Source organism: Papilio xuthus, unplaced genomic scaffold, assembly GCF_000836235.2.
Source record: "Papilio xuthus unplaced genomic scaffold, Pxut_1.1 DF827680.1, whole genome shotgun sequence".
NCBI lineage: Eukaryota > Metazoa > Arthropoda > Insecta > Lepidoptera > Papilionidae > Papilio > Papilio xuthus.
Window position 1 is genome coordinate 5,732,410 of NW_013530969.1, and position 21,773 is coordinate 5,754,182.

Here is a 21,773-nt window from a genome sequence, read left to right on the forward strand (position 1 = left end):
GTAATATTAATTCAAGTGATTTCTTATATAGTTATCGTAAATTATTTTTATTTATTATTTTTATATATTTTATTATATAACTAGTTTGAATTAAATATGCACGTTTGTAGTAAAAATTTTATAGATATATATATATATATATATATATATATATATATATAATATGCGGATAATTGACACATTAATAACTTTATACTTATTTATACATTATGAACCTTTAAAAGCTAAAAATGTCCAATGTCTAATTTACTACACTAGACACTTGGAATTGAATCAATTTGATACTAGATTTAATACCAAGTCGATAAAAGACTTAAAACAATCTGTCTTAAGTGTGTTTTTATATTGACCTTGAAAAGAAATAAGAAGTCAACCAACCCGCACTTGGCCAGCGTGGTTGACTATGGCCTAGTCACCCTTGGTTTAGCGTAGGCTCCGAGGCCCTCGGTGGGGACGTATAGTGAGATGATGATGAAAAGAAATAAGCTATTTATTACGTGAAATTTTACACAACAACTTTAATTTTTAGGCACAGATAAAATTAAACTTATATTTAATTTTGTGCTCAATATTTTCTAAAATATTTTAGTGCACATACGATATAAATGTGACGTTTATTTAACGTTAAAGCATACGTACACTTAGTATTAAAAATTAATTTTAATTAAACTAGAGTTGACTAGATATGCCAACAGATTGCATTTAAAATATATAATTATATATAATATTTAATTTCTTGCATTTTAATACAATATTTATTAATCAATGAGATGAGTCTAATAACTTTATAATTTAGTAAGCGTAACTTCAGGCTTAATATTACGTCACCGTGAATACAGCGACCAGCAAGTCTTGATACGATAAAGTACTTAAATTTATTTCTTAACACGGCTATAGAAACTTATTGACTAGATATGAAACTTGTAAACACCAACAAATCTTCGACGCTGTTTTAGTAGAAAAATATCAAGGCTTTAAGAAAAGACCTTTGACTATTTCATCAAAATTTACTTCGAAATTTTTTTTGTAATCAATTACATTTTGAATTAATGCAAAGTTAATAAAAGTTTAATAGAGACTTAGATTTGTAAACTAACGTTTAACGTTAAACAAGTTTTATAAATGCTTTTTATAGTTATAATAATGCATATTAATTAAAGTATCAATCAATGTCATTTAAAGTATCCAGATTTACAAGGATTAAAATTAAACTCCAATTAACATTATGACTGTCGTCGACGGTCGATACAGCAAACGGCTCTTTTCAGATTCTCAGCAAACCCAGATTTATGCACTTGGTCGTCAATTTTAAATTGTTTTATAATATCCGGTGCTTTCACTTCGTTCGATTGATCAGTCTTGTTAACTTGTTTTATATTAACATCGTCGGATCACGTGTCCGAACAAGGATACTTCACGATCAAATCCAATTCCTCCTCATTCGGTTTAACATTCCGAACAACATTTTGTCCTTCAAATTTCTTTGGTCTATCAGTTATTTTATTTTCAATATTGACTAGAACATCGGCTATACATTTATGATCTTCTGGTGATTTAATTTCTCCATCATCACCGAATGCTGTTTCTTGTTTAACACCATCATGTCCGTTATTATTTTGTTTATCATTTTCTGTTTCAGCTTTGCTCTCTTCTTCGTCGCTATTTTCTTTTCCTTCTAATATCATTTTATGAGTAGCTTCCTCTATAACACTGTCTGTTGGTGCTTCGTTTATGCATGAGTGAGTTAATGTGAAAGGAAGTTTAAGAGATAGATCTCCTCCCATGGCGCTAAAAGTCAATTTGACTTTCACATAATAGGAGACATAAATAGCAAACACATTGCGATCGTCAGGTGAGTCTGAGTTGCATAATACTGTAGATGCGAGGCTTGCACCTGATTTCGAATAAGAATCTTCGAGAGCAATCCAGTTTTTAGTTACACCTAAAACAAATGGGGGTAAGACAAAGTACATTCGCTTCGCAGTGATTCCACAACGAACTTCAAAAACGTATAAAACTTTCGATTGTCGTGCGTCCATACAATTTTGAGGTTCGCTATGGAATTGTTTCGGAACGAATGCACTTTGTCTTTGTCTTGATCTTTAAAAAATTGTCGATGGTTTAACGATAATAATTTCCTTAATAGTTCGCTATTTAACTTATCTTTTGTGTCTGAGACCAAAAAACCCGGTAAAGCATATTGCTATCTCTGTTTTGTCTATGATAATGAGGTAATGATATGTTACGTACAGAGATTTTGGTCTCAAATATGAACGTTTAGTCAAGTCTATATATTTTTAATGTTAGTAAGCTACTTAATTGCATATGTTCTTATCGACTATATTCTACATCTATGCCAAATTGTAGCAAGATCCGTTCAGCCTTTTAAGAGAGACACAAACAAACCTCCATCCATCCAAAAATTCACATTTATAATTTTAGTTTGATACTTAGAGAACAAACAACATAAAATATCCTTACCTCTATGCGGTGTTATATTGTAACTGTCTGTGAATATTTCACCAGGCGCAACAGGAGTATCTGGTCCTTTGACTAAGGCTACGACATTTTTGAATTTCCCATTCGAAAACATGCACACATCCACGTGTTGAATAGCAAGAACCTAAAAGACGATATGAATTTGAATCATTGCTTTCCATCTTAAACATCTTTTAATTTAAACTATTCAAACTTTCGTGAGACATTATACTAAACTGATATAAAAATGGCTAAACACTCACGTATATTCGTCCGGTAACGATGGTCCTGAACGGTCCTGATGGAGGGCCCCCGATGGGCTCGAAACTAGATGGTGCCGTTACCGGACGAATATACGTGTTTAGCCATTTTTATATCATCTCTTAATTTATTGATAATATTAACACAAAATCATGTACTATATTTAACAATAAACTAACAAAGAATCTAATGAATAGTTAAATCTAGGATTCATTAATATCATTAATGGCAGTACCTTGATCCGTCTCACAGTTTTCGATGAATGATTGGACACAACGATAGTAACGTGTATAGATTCACCGTGAGAATAAGTTGCTTTATCTAACCATCCCTCGAGCTCCACCCTAGAAAGTTACCTCAAGTACGTTAATTATAAGTTATAATACTGGTCTGTTATACTTTTTTTCTTGTTAACTTTCTTGGTGTTTGGTTTCACTGCCGAGTGGAATACATTTTTGCTGATCCTTTTTGCATTCGTGATTGTAACTTTATATTTTGTTTATTTCATTTTGTAATACTTCTTTATTTGTTATTGTAAAATAATATATATTTTTTTAATTTAAGCAATGTAGAGTTAACAGATAAGAAACAAACAACGTCATAGGCCACACTAAAAATACATTAAAAAACAAACATCCAATTAAGAAAGACGGATTTATATTAGCGTTACCTAAAAAAATAAAGTGCAATTTTATATTTATAAACCTCACCTGCCATCAGATAATAAAAACGGCTTTTCAACAGTCGCCCGCGGCGCCGCCTGTTCCAAGCTCTCTGCAACAAAACAAAATTTTTTATACCACAGACAAATTAAACACAAAAGAGCGAACGTTAAAGTATATTTAGCAAATCGTAGGATGAATTTTATTATGTGTTATTTTTAAACATTCACAATAATAGTTTCATTTGGCAAGTTTCACATTGTTGACTGTAACATCATATCGCGTTGTTACATGTGCCAGTGTGATTGACTATGGTCTAGTCACTCCATATGTTGGGTCTGAACTCCATGTTGTAACATATATAAGCTAACGATACACACACATACACACTCATACACACACATCTACACAAACACGTACATACATTCACCCATACACACAGACACACACAAATACACACGTTAAGCTATATTAAGTATATCGCTGTCTCTATTTTTTCAAATGCAATTTGTGAGATAACATTTTTTTCCAAATGTGTCAGTCGAAAAACGCCTTTATATCCTAAATATTTATACGCCATTTAATTTTTCTGTAAAAAATAATATTACTCACCGATTTCTTTTTTTCTTCCTCGTGAATTTTCATCTGATTCCATTTTTGTTTTATTTTTAAGTCTGTAAGCAAAAAAATCGTACATTTATTTGCGTTTACGTAGAATTCGTGTTGAATAAATTCTTAATCAAGCAGCATTTGAGTTCTATTAACTTAGCTTCAACTTAAATAAGTTATAAGAGTTCATTCAAATAAAATTACGCTGCCTTTTAAACGTCAACATTTTATGAAAGGGTTTTTTTTTATTTTAATTTAAATTATTTAACACTTTCAACCATAGATAGGACTGGCCATCTATATCCCTGAATTATTTATTCAAATTTAAATATCGAATATATTGATCAGTATTTTTTTATTTTTAAATAAACAATAGAAATATTTTATTATTAATTTGAATCTACTAGTAATAACAATTCCTTACTATTATATTAAACAATATAATAGTACAAAATACATCTCATTATTTTCTGTTACCTGAGTACATTATGATGTGCCAATGCGCTGAGCGTGTTGTGGTGCGGGGAGTGGGGCAGGACAGCGGGGGGAACGCGTCCCGGCCCCTGCAGCACTCGGATGCCCATACGCACCGTACTACGCCTGGATATCTTCTCATCTGCTCTCTCGGCTACGGCAAAATACTTTCTTTAGATATATATACAGACTTTTCGATTATGTTTAGATATAATAAAGTTTTCGAAGCCGCTTTTTCGAGAGCGTAAGTTACTCTCGATGGTTGCCCATCATTGCAAAAAGATGGCACTGTAATAACAAAGTTTTCAAACGAAAATTCCACCGAAAATAAACTCTTTAACAATTACATGATAGTCAAAATTGGTAATTACGTTATTTGTTAAGATAACCGGAAGTTAAAGTAAGATTTTTCAAGTATAATATATATTCAAGAAACTAAGATGAACGTAACTTAACGAATAATCTATAACTATTCTATATATCAGGTTAATAATGATTCTTACCTAAATATGCTCGTACATCGTATGAGGTGCCTATAGGCGCACCGTGGTACTGTTTTGCTGGCACCAGCTGCACGCTAGGTGGCGCCAGTGGCGTCAGTTCCAAATGGAATGGGAACGCATTCGCTCCCAAACGTTTTATCAACGCCTCTTGTAGCGGAGAATTCGGTTCTCTGTCGTGACTGCAACGTATCGGCCAGATTTGAACCATGCTCATTATGGCTTCATTGCAGAACTTTAGTCCCATCACTTCTTCATCTTCTCTGCCATAGCTAAAAAAACATTAACATTTTTAAAGACTAGAGGTATTAGGTATGATTGAATTCCGACTTCATCTGACATTCTTACGGCGAAGGAAAATATCACATGCACATATCTAAGGAGAAATTCAAAGATATGTGTGAAGTCAACCAACCAGCACTGGGACGCCGTGGTTGACTATGGCCTAGTCACACCTACCTTATGGGAAGCTTCGAACTCTTCGAACTTATAACAATTGATTATGATTATTTAAATATTTAATTTGTTAATCTTCGATTTCAATGAATATTTGCGCGATTTTTTTTTTGTTAAAAGTACTTTTTCCGATTTTTGACAGATCAAGGTTGGTATTAAAATGTTTGGATAAAAAAAAACTTACCGAAAGGTTAACGTGACTTGTCCGAACAATTTCTTGTTTTCCAAACACTCAGGCTCCACGTGCAAAACTCCTTGGATCTTGTCAATATAACCATTCTCCACGACCAAATCGCGGGAAGCCAAATACAGCGTTAATTTATTATTTGGTGATGATTTTTTAAACACTCTGTGAATACGATAAAAGATTTTAAAATTATTTCAATTAGTGGTAAATTTAAATTCTTTTTTTTTTTAATTTACCGTTGAGAATTAAGTGCGTTGTCAGTCGTCATATTGAGTTAATTTTCCGTTTACCTGAAACAATGAAAATGCCCGTTAATAAGACAATAATAATATAATATATAATATTATAAATGCGAATGTTTATATGAATGAACGAATAGATGGATGCATGGATGTTTGTTTGAAGGTATGTCCGGAACGGATCAACGGATTTTGACGAAATTTGGCACACATGTAGAACAAAGTCTGGAAGAAAATATAGGCTACTAATTGTGTTTGTTTTTAATTCAGCGCAAACGGGGTCATGGGCGACAGTTAGTTTATTATAATTTTACATATATTATCGTATACCATAAAACCGTTAAATCGTTCGAAGTTAGTCATCGCTTTTTAAAACATGAACACCTATTTTATAAAATGCGATCACAGGATGTGATTAAGATAAATTTGTTTTCTTGGACATCTTCCAAGTTGCTGAGCGACGAAACCTAATTTTAACAAATTGTTAATTAATTCACTAATTTGTAATTGTGTCCGTTAAATTACAATTTCTTGACTGAGTTTGACACTTTCAATATAAGTTTTGATTATATTGAAATTAGACATTATTTTTAGGTTTCTGTACCTCGAAGGGAAAAAAAGAAACGTTATAGGATCACCTTGTTATCCGACCGTCTGTCTATCCTTTTGGCGCAAATCGACACTCGCAAGTGAAGCAAAACTTACAGGCGACTTCTCGTGAACTTAAAATCTTGAAATTTGGTACGAAGCAACATCTTATATCTTACTAATATTATAAATGCAAATGTTTAGAATGATGGATGGATGTTTGAAGGTATCTCAGACAGGAACAGATCTCGATGAAATTTGGCCCACATATAGAAAATATTAAGTAATTTTGATTTTTTTTTTAATTTCGAAAAAAGTAAAGGAAAAATTGAGAAAACCAAAACCTATTTACCTACAGTTTTGTACGGAACACTCGATGCGTGAGTCCGACTCGCACTTGATCGTATTTTTTCTTTGAAATATTACGATTAAAGTCACAAGACATTATTGAATTTTATTTCTAGTCTTTATTAAGTCTAGATTAACATTACTTTAGTTCGTATAACTATATACTTCTAGATTATTCAAAAGATAATACATAACACATCATTATCATCATCATCATCAGCTCACTGTACATCCACACTGAGGGGCTCTACCCTAAGTTAAGGTGATTAGGCCATAGTCAACCACGCTGGCCAAGTGCGGGTTGGTTGACTTTACACATATCTTTGAATTTCTTCTCAGATATGTGAAGGTTGCATCACGATGTTTTCCTTCACCGTAAGAACGTCGGATAAATGAACATATGTCAATCGGAAATCAAAAAACACATTGGTACATGGCGGGCTTCGAACCCCTGACCTTTTTTTTTTCAGATGGGATCGCTTTATGCATACTCCGCGCCCCGGGGGGACGCGGTAGTTATGTGGGATTCTCCTCCATAGCGGAGGCATACCCACTAAACCCCTTTGTTCCTCCAACGCATCGGGACGGGACCACGGGCACGCTTTCGCTCTCGTCCGCGGCCCAACCCCTGACCTGCAGATTGCAAGTAAAGTGCTTGACCACTGAGCCACCGACGCTCTTACATACATAGTATTATATTATACATAATATATACAACGCCTTATATCTGAATTGTAATTAATATCAGTCCTTATGAATATTAGAAAAGGTGGTTTATATTCGAGTCGAGTACAAAAGAACTCAATTCTATTGTTCAAAAAATATTCGAGTAACTCAGACGATTACGAATTAATTAGATACTGTATTTTACAATTTCACAAACTTTATTAGATTTATTTTTGTTAGATTAATTAAATTTTAATACAAACTGTTAAAATTTAAAGTCAAAAAGGATTTTTTTATGTATTTTATAATTTTGATTATTGTCATTTTTATCGATTTAAATAATAATTTTATTATCACAAAAATCTATATCCAGACTAGCTTCATCATAGCCGTTTCGGAGGAGAATGGTAACTAACATTGTGACACGAGAATTTTATATGTAAGATTATAAACTTCCATTACCTTTTTATTTTCTGTTCACACTTTTAAATTACTCCGATTTTCTATTGTTTTTCACACAAAAGATGAATGTTTTACAGGCCTAATTTAGTCATCTTTCCCTTCCCACCCTTTTTCTCAAAGGATGGGAAATGGAAGTGGACTTTCCGGAGGAGAAGATGCATGGAAGGGGAAAATATTTTCTTTCTGTGCAACCTCTTCTCCGCATATGCAATTGCGTATATCTATCGGCAACGGTTACTTCGCTATTTCAGCGATTTCAGGTGGCCACTTACTCGTTTGCCACCTTATAATGTAAAAAAAAATGTTTTCCACTAAAAAGGTACTCAATAATGTGTCCAATTTAAATTACAAAACATAACAAATATTCACAAGACATTAATCTATTTTAGAACAGCTAAATGATGATCAATGTTGTTAGAATTCATCTCATATGCTCATAACACTCTGGCTATAAATATCTGACTCAAACAGATGTCAGAGTTGGCAAGAGCTGGCTAATTAATGGACTATCTAAATCAAACTGATACATGATAAATGTTAATTAGGTAATATGAACAACAAAAACATATGTAAACGAATATTAGTCTTTGAAAATGTGGAAATAAAATTTAATGTTACTAATATTATAATGCGAATGTTTCTATGTTTAGGTGAATTGTTAGAAGGTATATCGAGAACAACTTCATGGATATTGTTTTATTTCGTATATAGAACACAGTCTAGAATTATACTACTACTACTACTACTAAATTAGTTTTTTTTTTAAACTGATATATAAACACGGCTAAACACTCACGTATATTCGTCCGGTGGCGGCACCGACTAGTTTCGAGCCCATACTGTATACCAGTACCACTCATCCTGATGAAGGGCCCCCGATGGGCTCGAAACTAGTCGGTGCCGCCACCGGACAAATATACGTGAGTGTTTAGCCGTGTTTATATATCAGTTTAGTATAATGTCTCACGAAAGTTTGAATAATATAATAGTCTTTTTTTATTTCGCGTGAACGCAGTTTCGGGCAACACCTAGTTTATTTTAAATTCGAATTAATTTCTATTTGCTATAAGTAAGTGAGTTACACACACACTCACACTGTGCTGGTGTACTGGCACAACACTAGTCTTACTAAAAGTTGACGTTTATGACCCCTCACTAATCATTGTGTACCAGACTTTGTAACGAAAGCACGTCATTCGCGCCAAATGATTCTAACTAATACCGCCTAAAAATAGTAAACAATTTTTTAAGTAAATAAGAAGAATAGAAATATTTTGTAGATGTGTTGCCAGTGGAAACATAGACTAAAAATGTTTTTAGGGAATTAAGGTCAATCGTGTTCCCGTAAATGTTCGGTAATTCGTGATTCATTCCCTTCCCAATAATTGCTACTTAAAGCGATTTATCGACCCCTTTGCCAAATTTAGCTTATTCTGTAGGTTACCTCTACCTCTATAAATTAAAAAACCACACGTAATTAATTCTCTAATTCTCTTCCCACCATTGTATAAGGAGTGATTGGGAAAGGAAAATGGATTTGGTGGGAGGAAAGGACGTAGTTTGGAAATATTATCTGTGAGCACATTTAGGCAACGCATCTGCTTTCGACTTTTTGGAGAAATTAAGTAGCTAGCTTGCCACATTTTACTAAATGAATATCATGAAGTTTGGTATATAATGTTACTTGATATATTACAAACTCAGTATACATATGTTACGTGACACCGCAACCTATGCCAGAGCATGATTCGACCACAATTGCCCCAATTTTACTCTGATGCTGACGTAGGCAATTAACATTCACCGAATCAGGGCGATCTAAATAATAAATGTTTAGTACCCATGAATATTAGGCCGAGACAGTTCATCGTCCGAGCGCGCAATAAATTATGCCACATATCTACTGAAGATTTAATGATTATCAGAATTTTATACTTAGACGTATGTTTGTGAATTTCCACGAATCAAAGGATGTGAAGTAAAGCTTTCTAACCTTCTAAGTATATATGAAGAAGGAAAAAGACATGAATATATCGATGTTACAAACCAATTTATAAATTTCTGTTTGTCTGTCCGCGAGGCCGCGTTTGTTCCGGGTAATCTCCGGCATGGCGGGCATATTATATTCTACTTTTTTCGTTTTAAATTCTGCGCCGATAAAGCCGCGGGTAACGGTTGGAATTTAAATAATATTCGAAGTAAAACATTTGGCCAACCACGAGATCGAAAACTAAAAAATAAACTCCGAAATGTAAGGCTATTCTACGATAGTCGTCTTTTGTTTTTCTAAATAAAGATATCTTTTTAATTTGTTTTTTTTTTTCATGCAAACAAAGTCACTGGCAACAGATGATATAAATGTACGTGTTTTAAATTAAAACCATTCCATTCATTGTATAAAATTATTGTAATTTAAACATAATAAACAATTAACTCACTGCTACTGCGGAAACTTAATTTGTAAATATAAATATTAATACGGATCTAGATGTTTTGAGTTATAACAAACATAAATAACCTTATAATAACAAAATACTTTAAATTATTAATTATTTACATTGAAATAAACGTTGACAAGTATACTGAATATATTATATTCAATTCAAATTATACAAAAAAAAGGTTCTTGACAGACAGACGGACGGACAACAAAGCGATCCTATAAGGTTCTGTTTATTTCCTATGAGGTACGGAACCCTAAAAACGTATGAATTATTTATAAATTCCACCAAATTTAGTGGTAATCAAGGGTAGGCTCGTTAAGTAATTTATTTTATTTATTAAAGTTATTCGACGTTCTTACGGTGAAGGAAAACATCGTGATGTAACCTGCACATATCTGAGAAGAAATTCAAAGATATGAGTGAAGTCAACCAACCCGCACTTGGCCAGCGTGGTTGACTATGGCATTATCACCCTTAACGTAGCTCACCCTCGCTGGGACGTATAGTGAGCTGATGATGATGATTAAAGATTTGTACGCAATGCATAGAAATGCGGTGATGTACTGGTGGGCTTGACTCTAAAAGAGTTCTCTTACAGCTAACCATGTTATAGAGAAATGATACGTAGTACGTATCGTATTTCGTATTTATTTTTTATTCTAAGGCGGATGCTCACGAAGTGTGGTTAAACTAGTATTTTTAAAAGTAACCAGTCGTTTTTCAGATATCTACGTATGTCACTAAGGATTGTAGGCACTTTTTAATTTCGAAGTATTTATAAATATTTTTTCCAATTAGTTGTCGAATCCATGGAGACGTTCGTGGTGGTACATTTATAAAGAGTTTGACCGGAATACGCGGGCACAAATAAGCAATAATAAAAAAATAAATAAAAATAAATTGTTGACTGACCTTAGTAAAAGAATATATCATTCACCATTTGTTAAAAACAAAAAAACAACTCAGTATAATAATTTTACAAAAAGTAAATACGTAAACACATAAAGCATTCATGACACATAAGAAATTCGTTCGTGTGTTTCAATATAAAAGCGATTATTCACCAGAGCGGAAATTATTTACATAATTCCTGTCTGAGTGGAACGGAGCTCAAATTAAGCGACAAAATTATGTGACACCCTCAATCTTTTAATTCTGTACGTACACAGTGTTATACCAAATTTATAGGATTTCATTACAAACTCGAATTCATATATTTACGCGAACGAGAGCCAGAATTGTGTATTTTCATTCGCTGATATATCTTCATACTATTTGATTCTTAACGCTGGTTAAATAAAGAAGCTTTCACCTTGATATGTAGAAATAGCAAAAGTATTGTTTACATTTTGTCGTGTTACTATTTATTATGAACAACTGATTTAAATGAGTATTTATATACATATACATACAAATAACAAATTTGTGTTATTTGCAGAAGAATACGCTTCAAAATTATTTTACTCAATTAACTACAATAAGTTTAAATGATCTTTTCATATTCACTTCGTCCGCGCGGAATTAAAATAAAACTTAATTAGTAGCCTGTGTGTTTTTCCGGTATATGTTCTACATCTGTGCCAAATTTCAGCGAGATCCATGCAGCCGTTCTAGAGATACCTTCTTACAAGCTTTTACTCATCCATCCATCTAAACTTTCGCAATTATAATATTAATAAGATACAATTATCAGGAACTTCAAAATTACTTTCATTATGTCTACATCCTATTATCTAACTTTACAACGTAACATGACCTTTGCTGTTATTAATAACTAATGCTTGGGTTGTAAGAGCAAGGCCTCACGCAACTTAATTACTCTGTCTAACGCAAGAAGCTTTCGTTTTCATTAGAACTTCATGCTTTGCGAAGCTTATTGAATGTTTATGAAGGTAATTTAATGAGTTACAAAAAATACTTACATAATTTTATTTATAACTTAAAGTAAGAATAAAGAATGAAATTTTATGAAGTTCATAATAAAGTTACTGACTAACTGATAACAACAGAAAATAATAATCCTAAGGATCTGTTTTTCACAAGATTTCTGCTAGTAATTAACATCATAAATAACTTTAAACTCTAAAATAACTTTATTGTTCTTCGCCCATGGACAGGGGACTCGTGTCCAAACTAGGGTGATACCCAGGTGGGTGATTTTTTCCCAGAGAGGAATGCTTTATGCATACTCCGCGCCCCGAGGGGGACGAGGTAGTTATGTGGGATTCTCCTCCATAGCGGAGGCATACCCATTAAACATCTCTGTTCCTCCAACGCATCGAGACGGGGCCACGGGCACGCTTTCGCTCTCGTCCGCGACCCAGGGCGACACCCTGTCTGATGGATAACCAGGCCAACGCCCAACAGACTACCAGATATATACTTATGATAATTTTAAATTTTACATAGAAGATGAGACTATTAGAATGGATTTACCAAAATTCAAGCCCAAAAAGATAAAAGTATAAAGTGAAGGATAGCAGTTTGTATCCAAAAATAGTTCTTTCTTTGTAGTACTTGGGTTTTCACAAACACTTATCAGTAATGTTACTTTAAAGATGGTTAAGTGTTTTCAAAAACTTCATTAAAAAGGCGTGTATGAGACTATAATTTAAAAGAAAACATAATAAAAATTAATGTCGCAGTTAACTAGAGCTGCGCAGGAACATAAATAAACAACCTTGTTAATTATAACAATAATAGAACTTACTCATGAACACAGTTTCGTACTAAAATTTTGTTAGCTATAAGCTTATTTTATCGCACAATATTATATTGTTAACTATATTGTAGTGTAGTGTAAACATATCGTTGGAAAATATATATACTGCGATCCGACTTCGTACGGATAACTTAAATATCAAAAAGTAGTTTTGGAGTTTATCTTGAACATATAATTTGAAACAATACTTGAACGAATTGTTTTTAAAGATCTAATTAAGTATTTAATATATATAATTTATTTAATCAACAAAGATGCATGTTTATAGAACATGAAGAAACAAAAATGAATCGAGTTTTTTTTTTAAATAAGACCCTCTTAAACAAATGAAGCGCAATAAAGTCTTTCTAATAAAGTTAATTTCTTTGAAATCTGACAGAACGAAATCCGATGTAAGATCACCATTAAGGCTATATTGGTTACAATAAAAAACCCGACCTGAAAATTTGGAGCACGTATAAGATAAAAAAGTTGCCGACATCTGATATTGCGAAAAGCAAGTTAGAATCAATGGATATGTAAAATTTTTATTAACTTTAGTAAAATACTGCACAAAAAATAATATTATTAACTAGTTAAATAAAGAACAGATTTTAACAGTAAAAATTATAATTTGTACACCACGAGAGCGTCGATGGCTCAGAAATTAAACACTCGACTTATAATCTACAGGTCCTGTGATCAATTCCATCAGATACCAATGTGTCTTTCGATTTACGTATGTACATTTATCTGAAGTTAAAACGGCAAAGAAAAATATAGTGCACATATCGACAAAGAAATTAAAAGATATGTGTAAAATCAACTCAAACTGTGCTAGCGTGGTTGACTATTGCCTTAGGATTGCCTAACTATATATTCCGATGATGATGAAACATCACTCAGGTCTTCGAATTCAATACAATTTAAACAAAGCTACTGTATTCTAATTTGTAGTAAATCTTTTATTATAATGATCCTTTAGAAAGTTCATATCATAATTCACATCAATGTTAGGCATTAAATAAACTAGCATTGACTTCCGGTGCATTTATAATTTAACTTTACAAATGGAAAACTGCACGTAATAACTCCACTGATATATTTACAGTGCGCCTAAAACCCATTTAGTATTTTATGCCAACGAACCGGATTTGCAGTTAGCTTAAAATAAAATGTTCAGAACGTTTCCACGTTCAGATAGAAATATTTTTTGTACAAACTTAAAGATAAATTTGGAATATTTTATTGTAAAAATCACTATTAATATTTTATTGAAAAAAGGATCTTGACAGACAGACGGACGGACAAAGGGATTCTAAAAAGACGGAATTTTTCTTTTCGAGGTACGGAACCCTAAAGAGTACGGACTAAGTCTGTAGATGTCGTTTGTTGTAATAAAAAAATGTTCAGAACATCTAAAACACTGTAGTTTAAAAACAAAATCAAAATACCAAATGTTTTTTTTTAAGTTTAATACTTAAGTTTGTAAAATTAACCATCTTAAGAATGAATTAAAAATTACCTAACGAGAATAGCGTGTGTGTGTTTCGTTGAACTGTTATTTTATTATATTTTGATAACATCGTTTTATTTGGTACACCATTTTTAACGACGTGTAACTAAAAGTGAGCAAATCGCAAACATGTGTCGGATGGCCATTAGCTATAAACTGGATCATTATTACACACCCCATTACTACCCCATTAAAAGTGCTTTCAGAACAAAGGTTTATGTGAGTTTACTATTTTTAAATGTAGAGCTAAAGGTTGAACTATACTTTAGTAAAGATAACCTAAGTCGTAAAAGTACACTGACTTTGGTTAGGTTAGGTTCAGAAAATCTTAAATTTCTTTTAATTTAATTATTATAATATTTCAATACATATTATTACTATATTATACTTCAATATAATTAAATATGACAATATCACTTGTGATCCAAGAATGCCAATGAAACTTAAGGGACAGATCTACAAGTCCATCGTAAGACCTGTCGTATTGTACTGATCTGAATGTTGGGCCACCAAGGTTTCGGATGAAAGAAGATTGCATGTAGCTGAAATGCTTATGCTAAGATGGATGTGTGGTGTGACAATGAAGGATAAAGTTAAAAATGTGTATATTAGAGGAAGTTTGAAAGTAGCGCCAGTGATCGAGAAATTGAGGAGTAAAAGATTAGCGTGGTTTGGACATGTTATGAGGCGGGATGATGATGATATAAGCAAAAAAGTAATGAGATTGAATGTGGATGGCTCCAAGGGTAGGGGAAGACCAAAAAAAGTATGGAATGACTGTGTGAAAGAGGACATGCGTAAGAAGGGGGTAGACTCGGATATGACGGCTGATAGAGATGCATGGGGAGTAGTACATACTTTGCCGACCCTCGATAGGGATAAGGGCAGGTTGATGATGATGATGATGATGAATATCACATTTCTTTGTATTTCTTTTGATTTAATAATAATTTACAAATCTGATTTGGACTATTCTTCATAAATCTGTGAATTTGGCATTTTAAAAAAATGTTGTTAACTCCGGTTTTTTAAGAAATTCATAGGGATTATGTTTTTGTAAATGTTTTTGCTGAGAAAACGCACGTCTTCGTTGTTTTATTAACTATACATTGTTATTATTACTTCTTATAATACTATTATAATTATAAGTACCAAGTCGTTGTCCGCGGTCGTGTTTTATTTATTTCCAGCCCTCGCTTGTTCCATTGTTTAATTATTCCCTTTTGCCCGCCTCTGGAACTGAAAATGTCCCGAAACCCCTTTAGCGTTATAGAACTAATGAATATTTGATATTTCATTTATAACTATCATTCTTTTGATATTTTCAAAACGTTCGTACAAAATATATAATCTATCGTTTTTGAAAACCATAAAATAACATAAGAATTAAATGTGCTTTGTATTTCCCAAAAAGTATTGTAAAAATCAGCACTGGTTGGAACTCTACTAGTGCTCCGGGTACATTACTACTTCCCTGTGTAATTCTGTAGTACCCCTCTCTATCCAGCGTCCTTACGCAGTTGTTCAAGCGCCCTACCCTAACGCTTGCCCTGGTAAAGATGCCAACAAGCAAGTGTCTTTATATATTCCTATCACAATGCTTATGTAATACATATATGTACTGTATACATTAGTATATGAGCACATAGAACTGTAAATATTTTGTAATCATCCAGCCACGTCAGCGGATGTTGTTATAACTTGAGAAAATAATATGCATATAATGAAGAAAATTCTCTTTGTAAAAACACTATTGTTGTGTTGACTTTGTCAACAAATGAAGCGATCTCATTACAAAGATATTAAAGAATAGAATGACAATTATTATACAGATTTTTTTCTTACCTAAGGCATTATTATTAAGTTAATTTTCACAAATCAAATACTCGTATTAATATAAAGTACCTGGATCACCGAGCTTTACTCGGTTTTTTTTTTTAAATTGTGTTTTTTGGAAATTATATTTAAGTACGAATTACTATTAAAATGATGAAATATGAATAATATTTTTCGATCTTACCGATAGAAAAAGTTAATTTTATGTTTAAGCTGATTATCGATAAAACACGAATAAAATGACATTTTCTTAAAATGATTCCTAGCTAGATCGATTTATCGCCCCGAAACCCCCTATATACTAAATTTTATGAAAATCGTTGGAGCCGATTCCGAGATTCCAATATACATAATATATGTATATAAGAATTGCTCATTTAAAGATATAAGATAAGATAAGATATTGAGATTAAATTCAGCAACTTATAAGTTATAATACACTTTTCAATATTAAATTTTAGAAAATGATATTAGATGAGCAATGGATTAAATATGTCAAATAAATTCCGTCCAATAACTATTGCAAAGTGTTTCTATAGGTATACCAAATTTATAAATTATTCAGAAGGGTCGTTTAATTTGATAGGACTCTTTTTATTGAAGTTAAAAATGTAACGAGTTATTTCGGTACGTGAATACGTATGAATGTCAACTTTACTAAAATTATAATACGAGTTACATAAGTGAAGTGTTTTTCTCTGGATTATTCATACATAGGAAAGTTGTTTAATAAAGAAAAATCATCATCAGCTCATTATACGTCCACAACAAGGGGCTCGGAGCCTACCCTAAGTTAAGGGTGATTAGGCCATAGTCGACCACGCTGGCCAAGTGCGGGTTTGTTGACTTCACACATATCTTTGAATTTCTTCTCAGATATGTGCAGTACGTCGGATAAATGTACATATGTAAATCGAAAATCGAATAACACATTGGTACACGGCGGGATTCGAACCCAGGACCTGCAGATTGCAAGTGAAGTGCTTGACCCCTGAGCCACCGACGCTCAAGAAAAAAAATCAATAAGCATGAATATACACAATAGGATCGAAACCTTACTCGCAATTTAGCTCTTTAGACTCCCGGATAACAATACAAAATAACTAGAAAGAAGATAACAACAAGAAAACGCTGAAAAATGTTTTTATTTTACGATTTGTGGATGTTCAACATATCTCTATATTTTTAATGGTTATTGCTGTTTTAAAAGCCTAAAGATAATCTGGTACTAGTGGTCGCCTGCGACTTCGTCATCACAGAATTTAAAAAGCCTATGATATGACCGCGGCCTTGCGGACAGACATACATATAAAGAGATGAAAAAAATTAAAAATTATATCAGATACGCAAATAAGTCACGTGTATGAAATAAGATTATTGTTCTCGTATTACATACAGACACTCCAATTATATAAATACTAGCTGTCGCCCGCGACTCCGTCCGCGCGGGATTAAAAATAGATATTGGCCGATTCTCAGACCTACTCAATATGCTCACAAAATTTCATGAGAATCGGTCAGGCCGTTTCGGAGGAGTATGGGAACGAAAATTGTGACACGAGAATTTTATATATAAGATGTATGTATGTATGTTTGGCTGCTACAGCAAATTCGAATGTTAACCAATACGAATGCACGGGTGACCATTATTTGTGGTTAAAACTCGGAGCAGTCGACAACTAGTAATTACGAGAACAATGTTTCATGCAAGCTTGAATTTCTCGTTAACAAACTATGTGACTTCGTATTAATTGTAGTACTTTGACCATTATGACAATAATGACAGTCCTTTCTTGTGTTTAATTGTTATTCCTTTTTTTCTCTTACAAAAGACAGAGACAAACATATGTTTTGTATAAATGGTGACAGAGAAATCTTATAGACTCATCTTACAAAGAGAAGTGTTCGTATATGACAATTATTTCTCGTGTAATGTCTACAAAAAAAAATAAACAAATAAATATTGTAACTAAAAAAATTGTTAAAGATCACTGATGTACTCTTTCGTCTTCACGAAAACCACTTTAGTGAGTCACTAGTAATTCTAAATCTATACGTTTTTGGTGGAAATTTATTTATACAAAGTAAAAGATTTTTACGTTTTGTTATTTCTCGCACGTTTTCGGTCTCAACGTAAATAAACCTAGCGTTCTGTAGACGCTACATTTAACATACAACCGCAGAAATATGAATGGAAAGTATTTTTATTACGAAATACTTTCCTCGTATTCTTCCCGGTACATTTTGCATAGCAACACCGGAGAAAACTCATTGTCTATGAAAAAGAAACTATAAAACTTTTCATGTTTGCAGTACTTGTGGTAAAATTAAAAATAGAAACTATTGTTAAATATGTATGTAAACAAAAACACTTGATATTTACTTAATATTAAATAGAGAAAATGTTCTGTTTGTTCATAACGGCTAACCTCTAAAACTTATCACGGGATATGATAGCAAATATTATCAGATCTGTGTTATTATGTGGGCATGAATAACTAGACATTTCAAAACAACTTCAGTTTAGTAATTCTAAAAAAAACATTACTTCTACCTATTTGGGGTAAACAACCTACTAGGTTTTTTATGCGTAGATCTTACTAATATTATAAATGCGTTCCTTGTGCGTACCGCAAAGGATTAGAACAAGTTGCCAGCCTCTGTTTTTCCGTCCAAATATGATATTGGGACCTTCAAAAGTAGAGTGAATAGGCACTTACTAAGCTAGCGCATACCATCTTTAGACCAAATCTCCACTTCACCAGGTGGGATCGTGGTCAAGCGCTAGCTTGTAAAACGTAAAAAAAATGCGAAAATTTGGATGTATGGATAGATGTTTGTTAGAAGGTATATCCAGAACGTTTCAACTGATCTCGATTAAATTCCGCAAAGTTGCAGAACATAGTCTGGACAAACACATAGGTACTAAGTTTAATTTAGAAAAGAAAAAGGGTGTGTCAGAACTACGCCAAACAATGGTCCGTAGTCTCTGTCTATCTCTGAGTTATGTCGTGATTTATGTTGTAGAAACGATATGTAATTCTAGTGTTTTACTGATAAGAAACTACGGCAATTAAAATAATAGTACAAAGTTATACCAATTAATTTTAAAGTTGTTAATTTTTGATTACTAATCTAAACTAATCCGAGAAGAATATTATTTCATACGTTAAAACTCTTAAACAATAACATTTTATATGTACATATGTACGTAAAATCAAGAATACATTATTATGTACTATGTGTTTGAGGTTATAAAACTTCATACAGCGTCATTAAAAACGTATAATGTGAGCATAAAGTTTCCGTTTCGTGTCAAAACATTAATAACCATTGCAATACACTGGCAACTTGCCAGATATGAAATTGACATTGCATTTGAAATATTTTTTTTTAATCTTAATCCGTAATAAATCTTTTACCTATGTCTTTTTACTAAATCAAGGAAAATAAAATAATTAAAAGGTGTACTTACTAATATTATAAATGCGAATGTTTAGATATATGGATGGATAGACGAATGAGTGAAGATATCCAGAAGGCTGTATGGATCTCGCTGAAATTTGGCATAGATATCGATTATAGTGGAAGAACACACACTAACTAGCCTACTTATTAATTTTTTTTTTAATTCCACGCGGACAGAGTCGCGGGCGACACCTAGTAATATAAAAAAATTACTACATGTTGTAAACAAAAGTCTTCATCGATGTATAAGCTAATAAGCAGATATCATACGGTTTTTCCTTTACTGAGTGATTCATGAGAAGTGACGCATAAGCGAGGAAAATATTTGCTTTCTTTACGTCCTCCATCGATTAAAGGTAGGCAACGCATCTGCAATTGCGAATGACTATGGCCGCTTGCTAGTTTGTATGTGACATAAAAAGTTTATTCAGATTCAAAATGAAGACAGTTTTTAAAGAACTACACTAGTCTGCACCTATATTAAGACAGCAGTAAGTATTTTAGCGTAACCAATATGGCGTTATAAAGTAAGGGCGTTATAGGATTAGCACTTTATAGTAAAAGGTTCGTCGCTTTAAATCTAATTGGTAATTTACTAATTTATTACATATTTTTATTCAAAGTTATTTTATTTTCAAATAGCTGTCATCCGCGGCTCTGTCTGGGTAGGAATTTAAAAAAAATCTTAAATAATAGTCTATGCATTCTTGCAGGCAATGTTCTATATGTGCCAAACAGCGAAATCTATGCTGTTCTAGAGATACATTCAAACAAACATCCATCCATCAAAACATTCGCATTTATAAAGTAAGTTTGAAATACGGTTAAGGGCAGTTTTACATGTAAGAAGAAACATTGTTGTCTAAAATTTTATAATAAAATTCTCATATCACAATTTTCGTTCCCATACACCTCCGAAACGGCTTCACCGATTCTCATGAAATTTTGTGAGCATATTGAGTAGATCTGAATCGGCCAACATCTATTTTTAAAACCGCGCGGACGGAGTCGCGGGCGACAGCTAGTCATTTTTATAAAACTAAAGATTTTGTTATCAATGACCATGACCTTTTGATACTTTTCAACGTACTTCAGTGTAAAGTGACTGAGTTCGAAATTGTGAATTAAAATATGGATTCGTAACTTTTCTTTAATTGTAGAGTCTTATAAATAATTAATTTTTATTTATTTTTAATGGGGAATAAAAGTTAAAAAATAATTTTGTATCAAGAAAATTTGACGTACTTTTGGCAACTAAATAAATATATATAGAAATATCTTATTCTTTAAGATTCAGATTTAAGAGCAATAAAAACATTTATTCGATATAAGTAATGTTTTATATTTATAAATATATGAAAATAAAAAGCAATATTGAACAGAGGAAACATTCATAAATTACGGAAGTCCATTTGCATACCGCGGTGTATTTCCGCCTCTGTATCTGTCAACGTTACAATAAATCACAGGCCATTTATAACGTTCATTAGCGATAGAACTCACCTGAAAAAAAAATCTTCTAACAGCTTACAATTATTCACTTCACAAAAACTAAATCACTTTTAAATAGTTTTTATTTTATAGCCAAAAATATAAACTACATAAAACTAACACTTAAGAAATTAATCATAATTAAGTTTTAAATATATAAATTAAATAATTGAACACATCGCTTATAATTTAATATAATATTTATAATTCGCGTTCAATCACGGAGCAACTGGCACACGTCCACTCTTCACCGCGACTAAAGCTCGACTCACGACGATTCAGTGAAGCCTCAAACGCTGAAAGTTTATACGTGCAACAAGTACTTATGTGTTCCCAAATTTTGTTATACGACTACATAGGCTTTCCAGACTGAAACTGTTGTTATTT

At 32.5% G+C, this 21,773-nt stretch overlaps 1 protein-coding gene across 1 annotated transcript; it reads right to left on the reverse strand.

The window, feature by feature from the left end:
- Positions 1–1,170: 1,170 nt before the first annotated feature.
- LOC106117064 (arrestin homolog) lies at positions 1,171–21,484 on the reverse strand. The gene is made up of 10 exons (XM_013311136.1): positions 21,399–21,484; positions 5,864–5,917; positions 5,625–5,789; positions 4,988–5,256; positions 4,488–4,638; positions 4,014–4,075; positions 3,450–3,513; positions 2,975–3,083; positions 2,482–2,623; positions 1,171–1,942 (listed from the first exon to the last, which is right to left on the reverse strand). The coding sequence occupies exons 2-10, from the start codon at positions 5,893–5,895 to the stop codon at positions 1,392–1,394; spliced, it is 1,545 nt and encodes a 514-aa protein (XP_013166590.1). The 5' UTR covers positions 5,896–5,917; positions 21,399–21,484; the 3' UTR covers positions 1,171–1,391.
- Between the last annotated feature and the right edge of the window lie 289 nt (positions 21,485–21,773).

Coding starts and splice junctions, on each gene's coding strand:
- LOC106117064 (XM_013311136.1), bottom strand. CDS start 5,895: ATGACGACTGACAACGCACTTAATTCTCAACG. Junction 4,076..4,487: donor GCACATCATAATGTACTCAG/GTAACAGAAAAT, acceptor TTTTGCTTACAG/ACTTAAAAATAAAACAAAAA. Junction 3,084..3,449: donor TTTTTATTATCTGATGGCAG/GTGAGGTTTATA, acceptor GTAACTTTCTAG/GGTGGAGCTCGAGGGATGGT.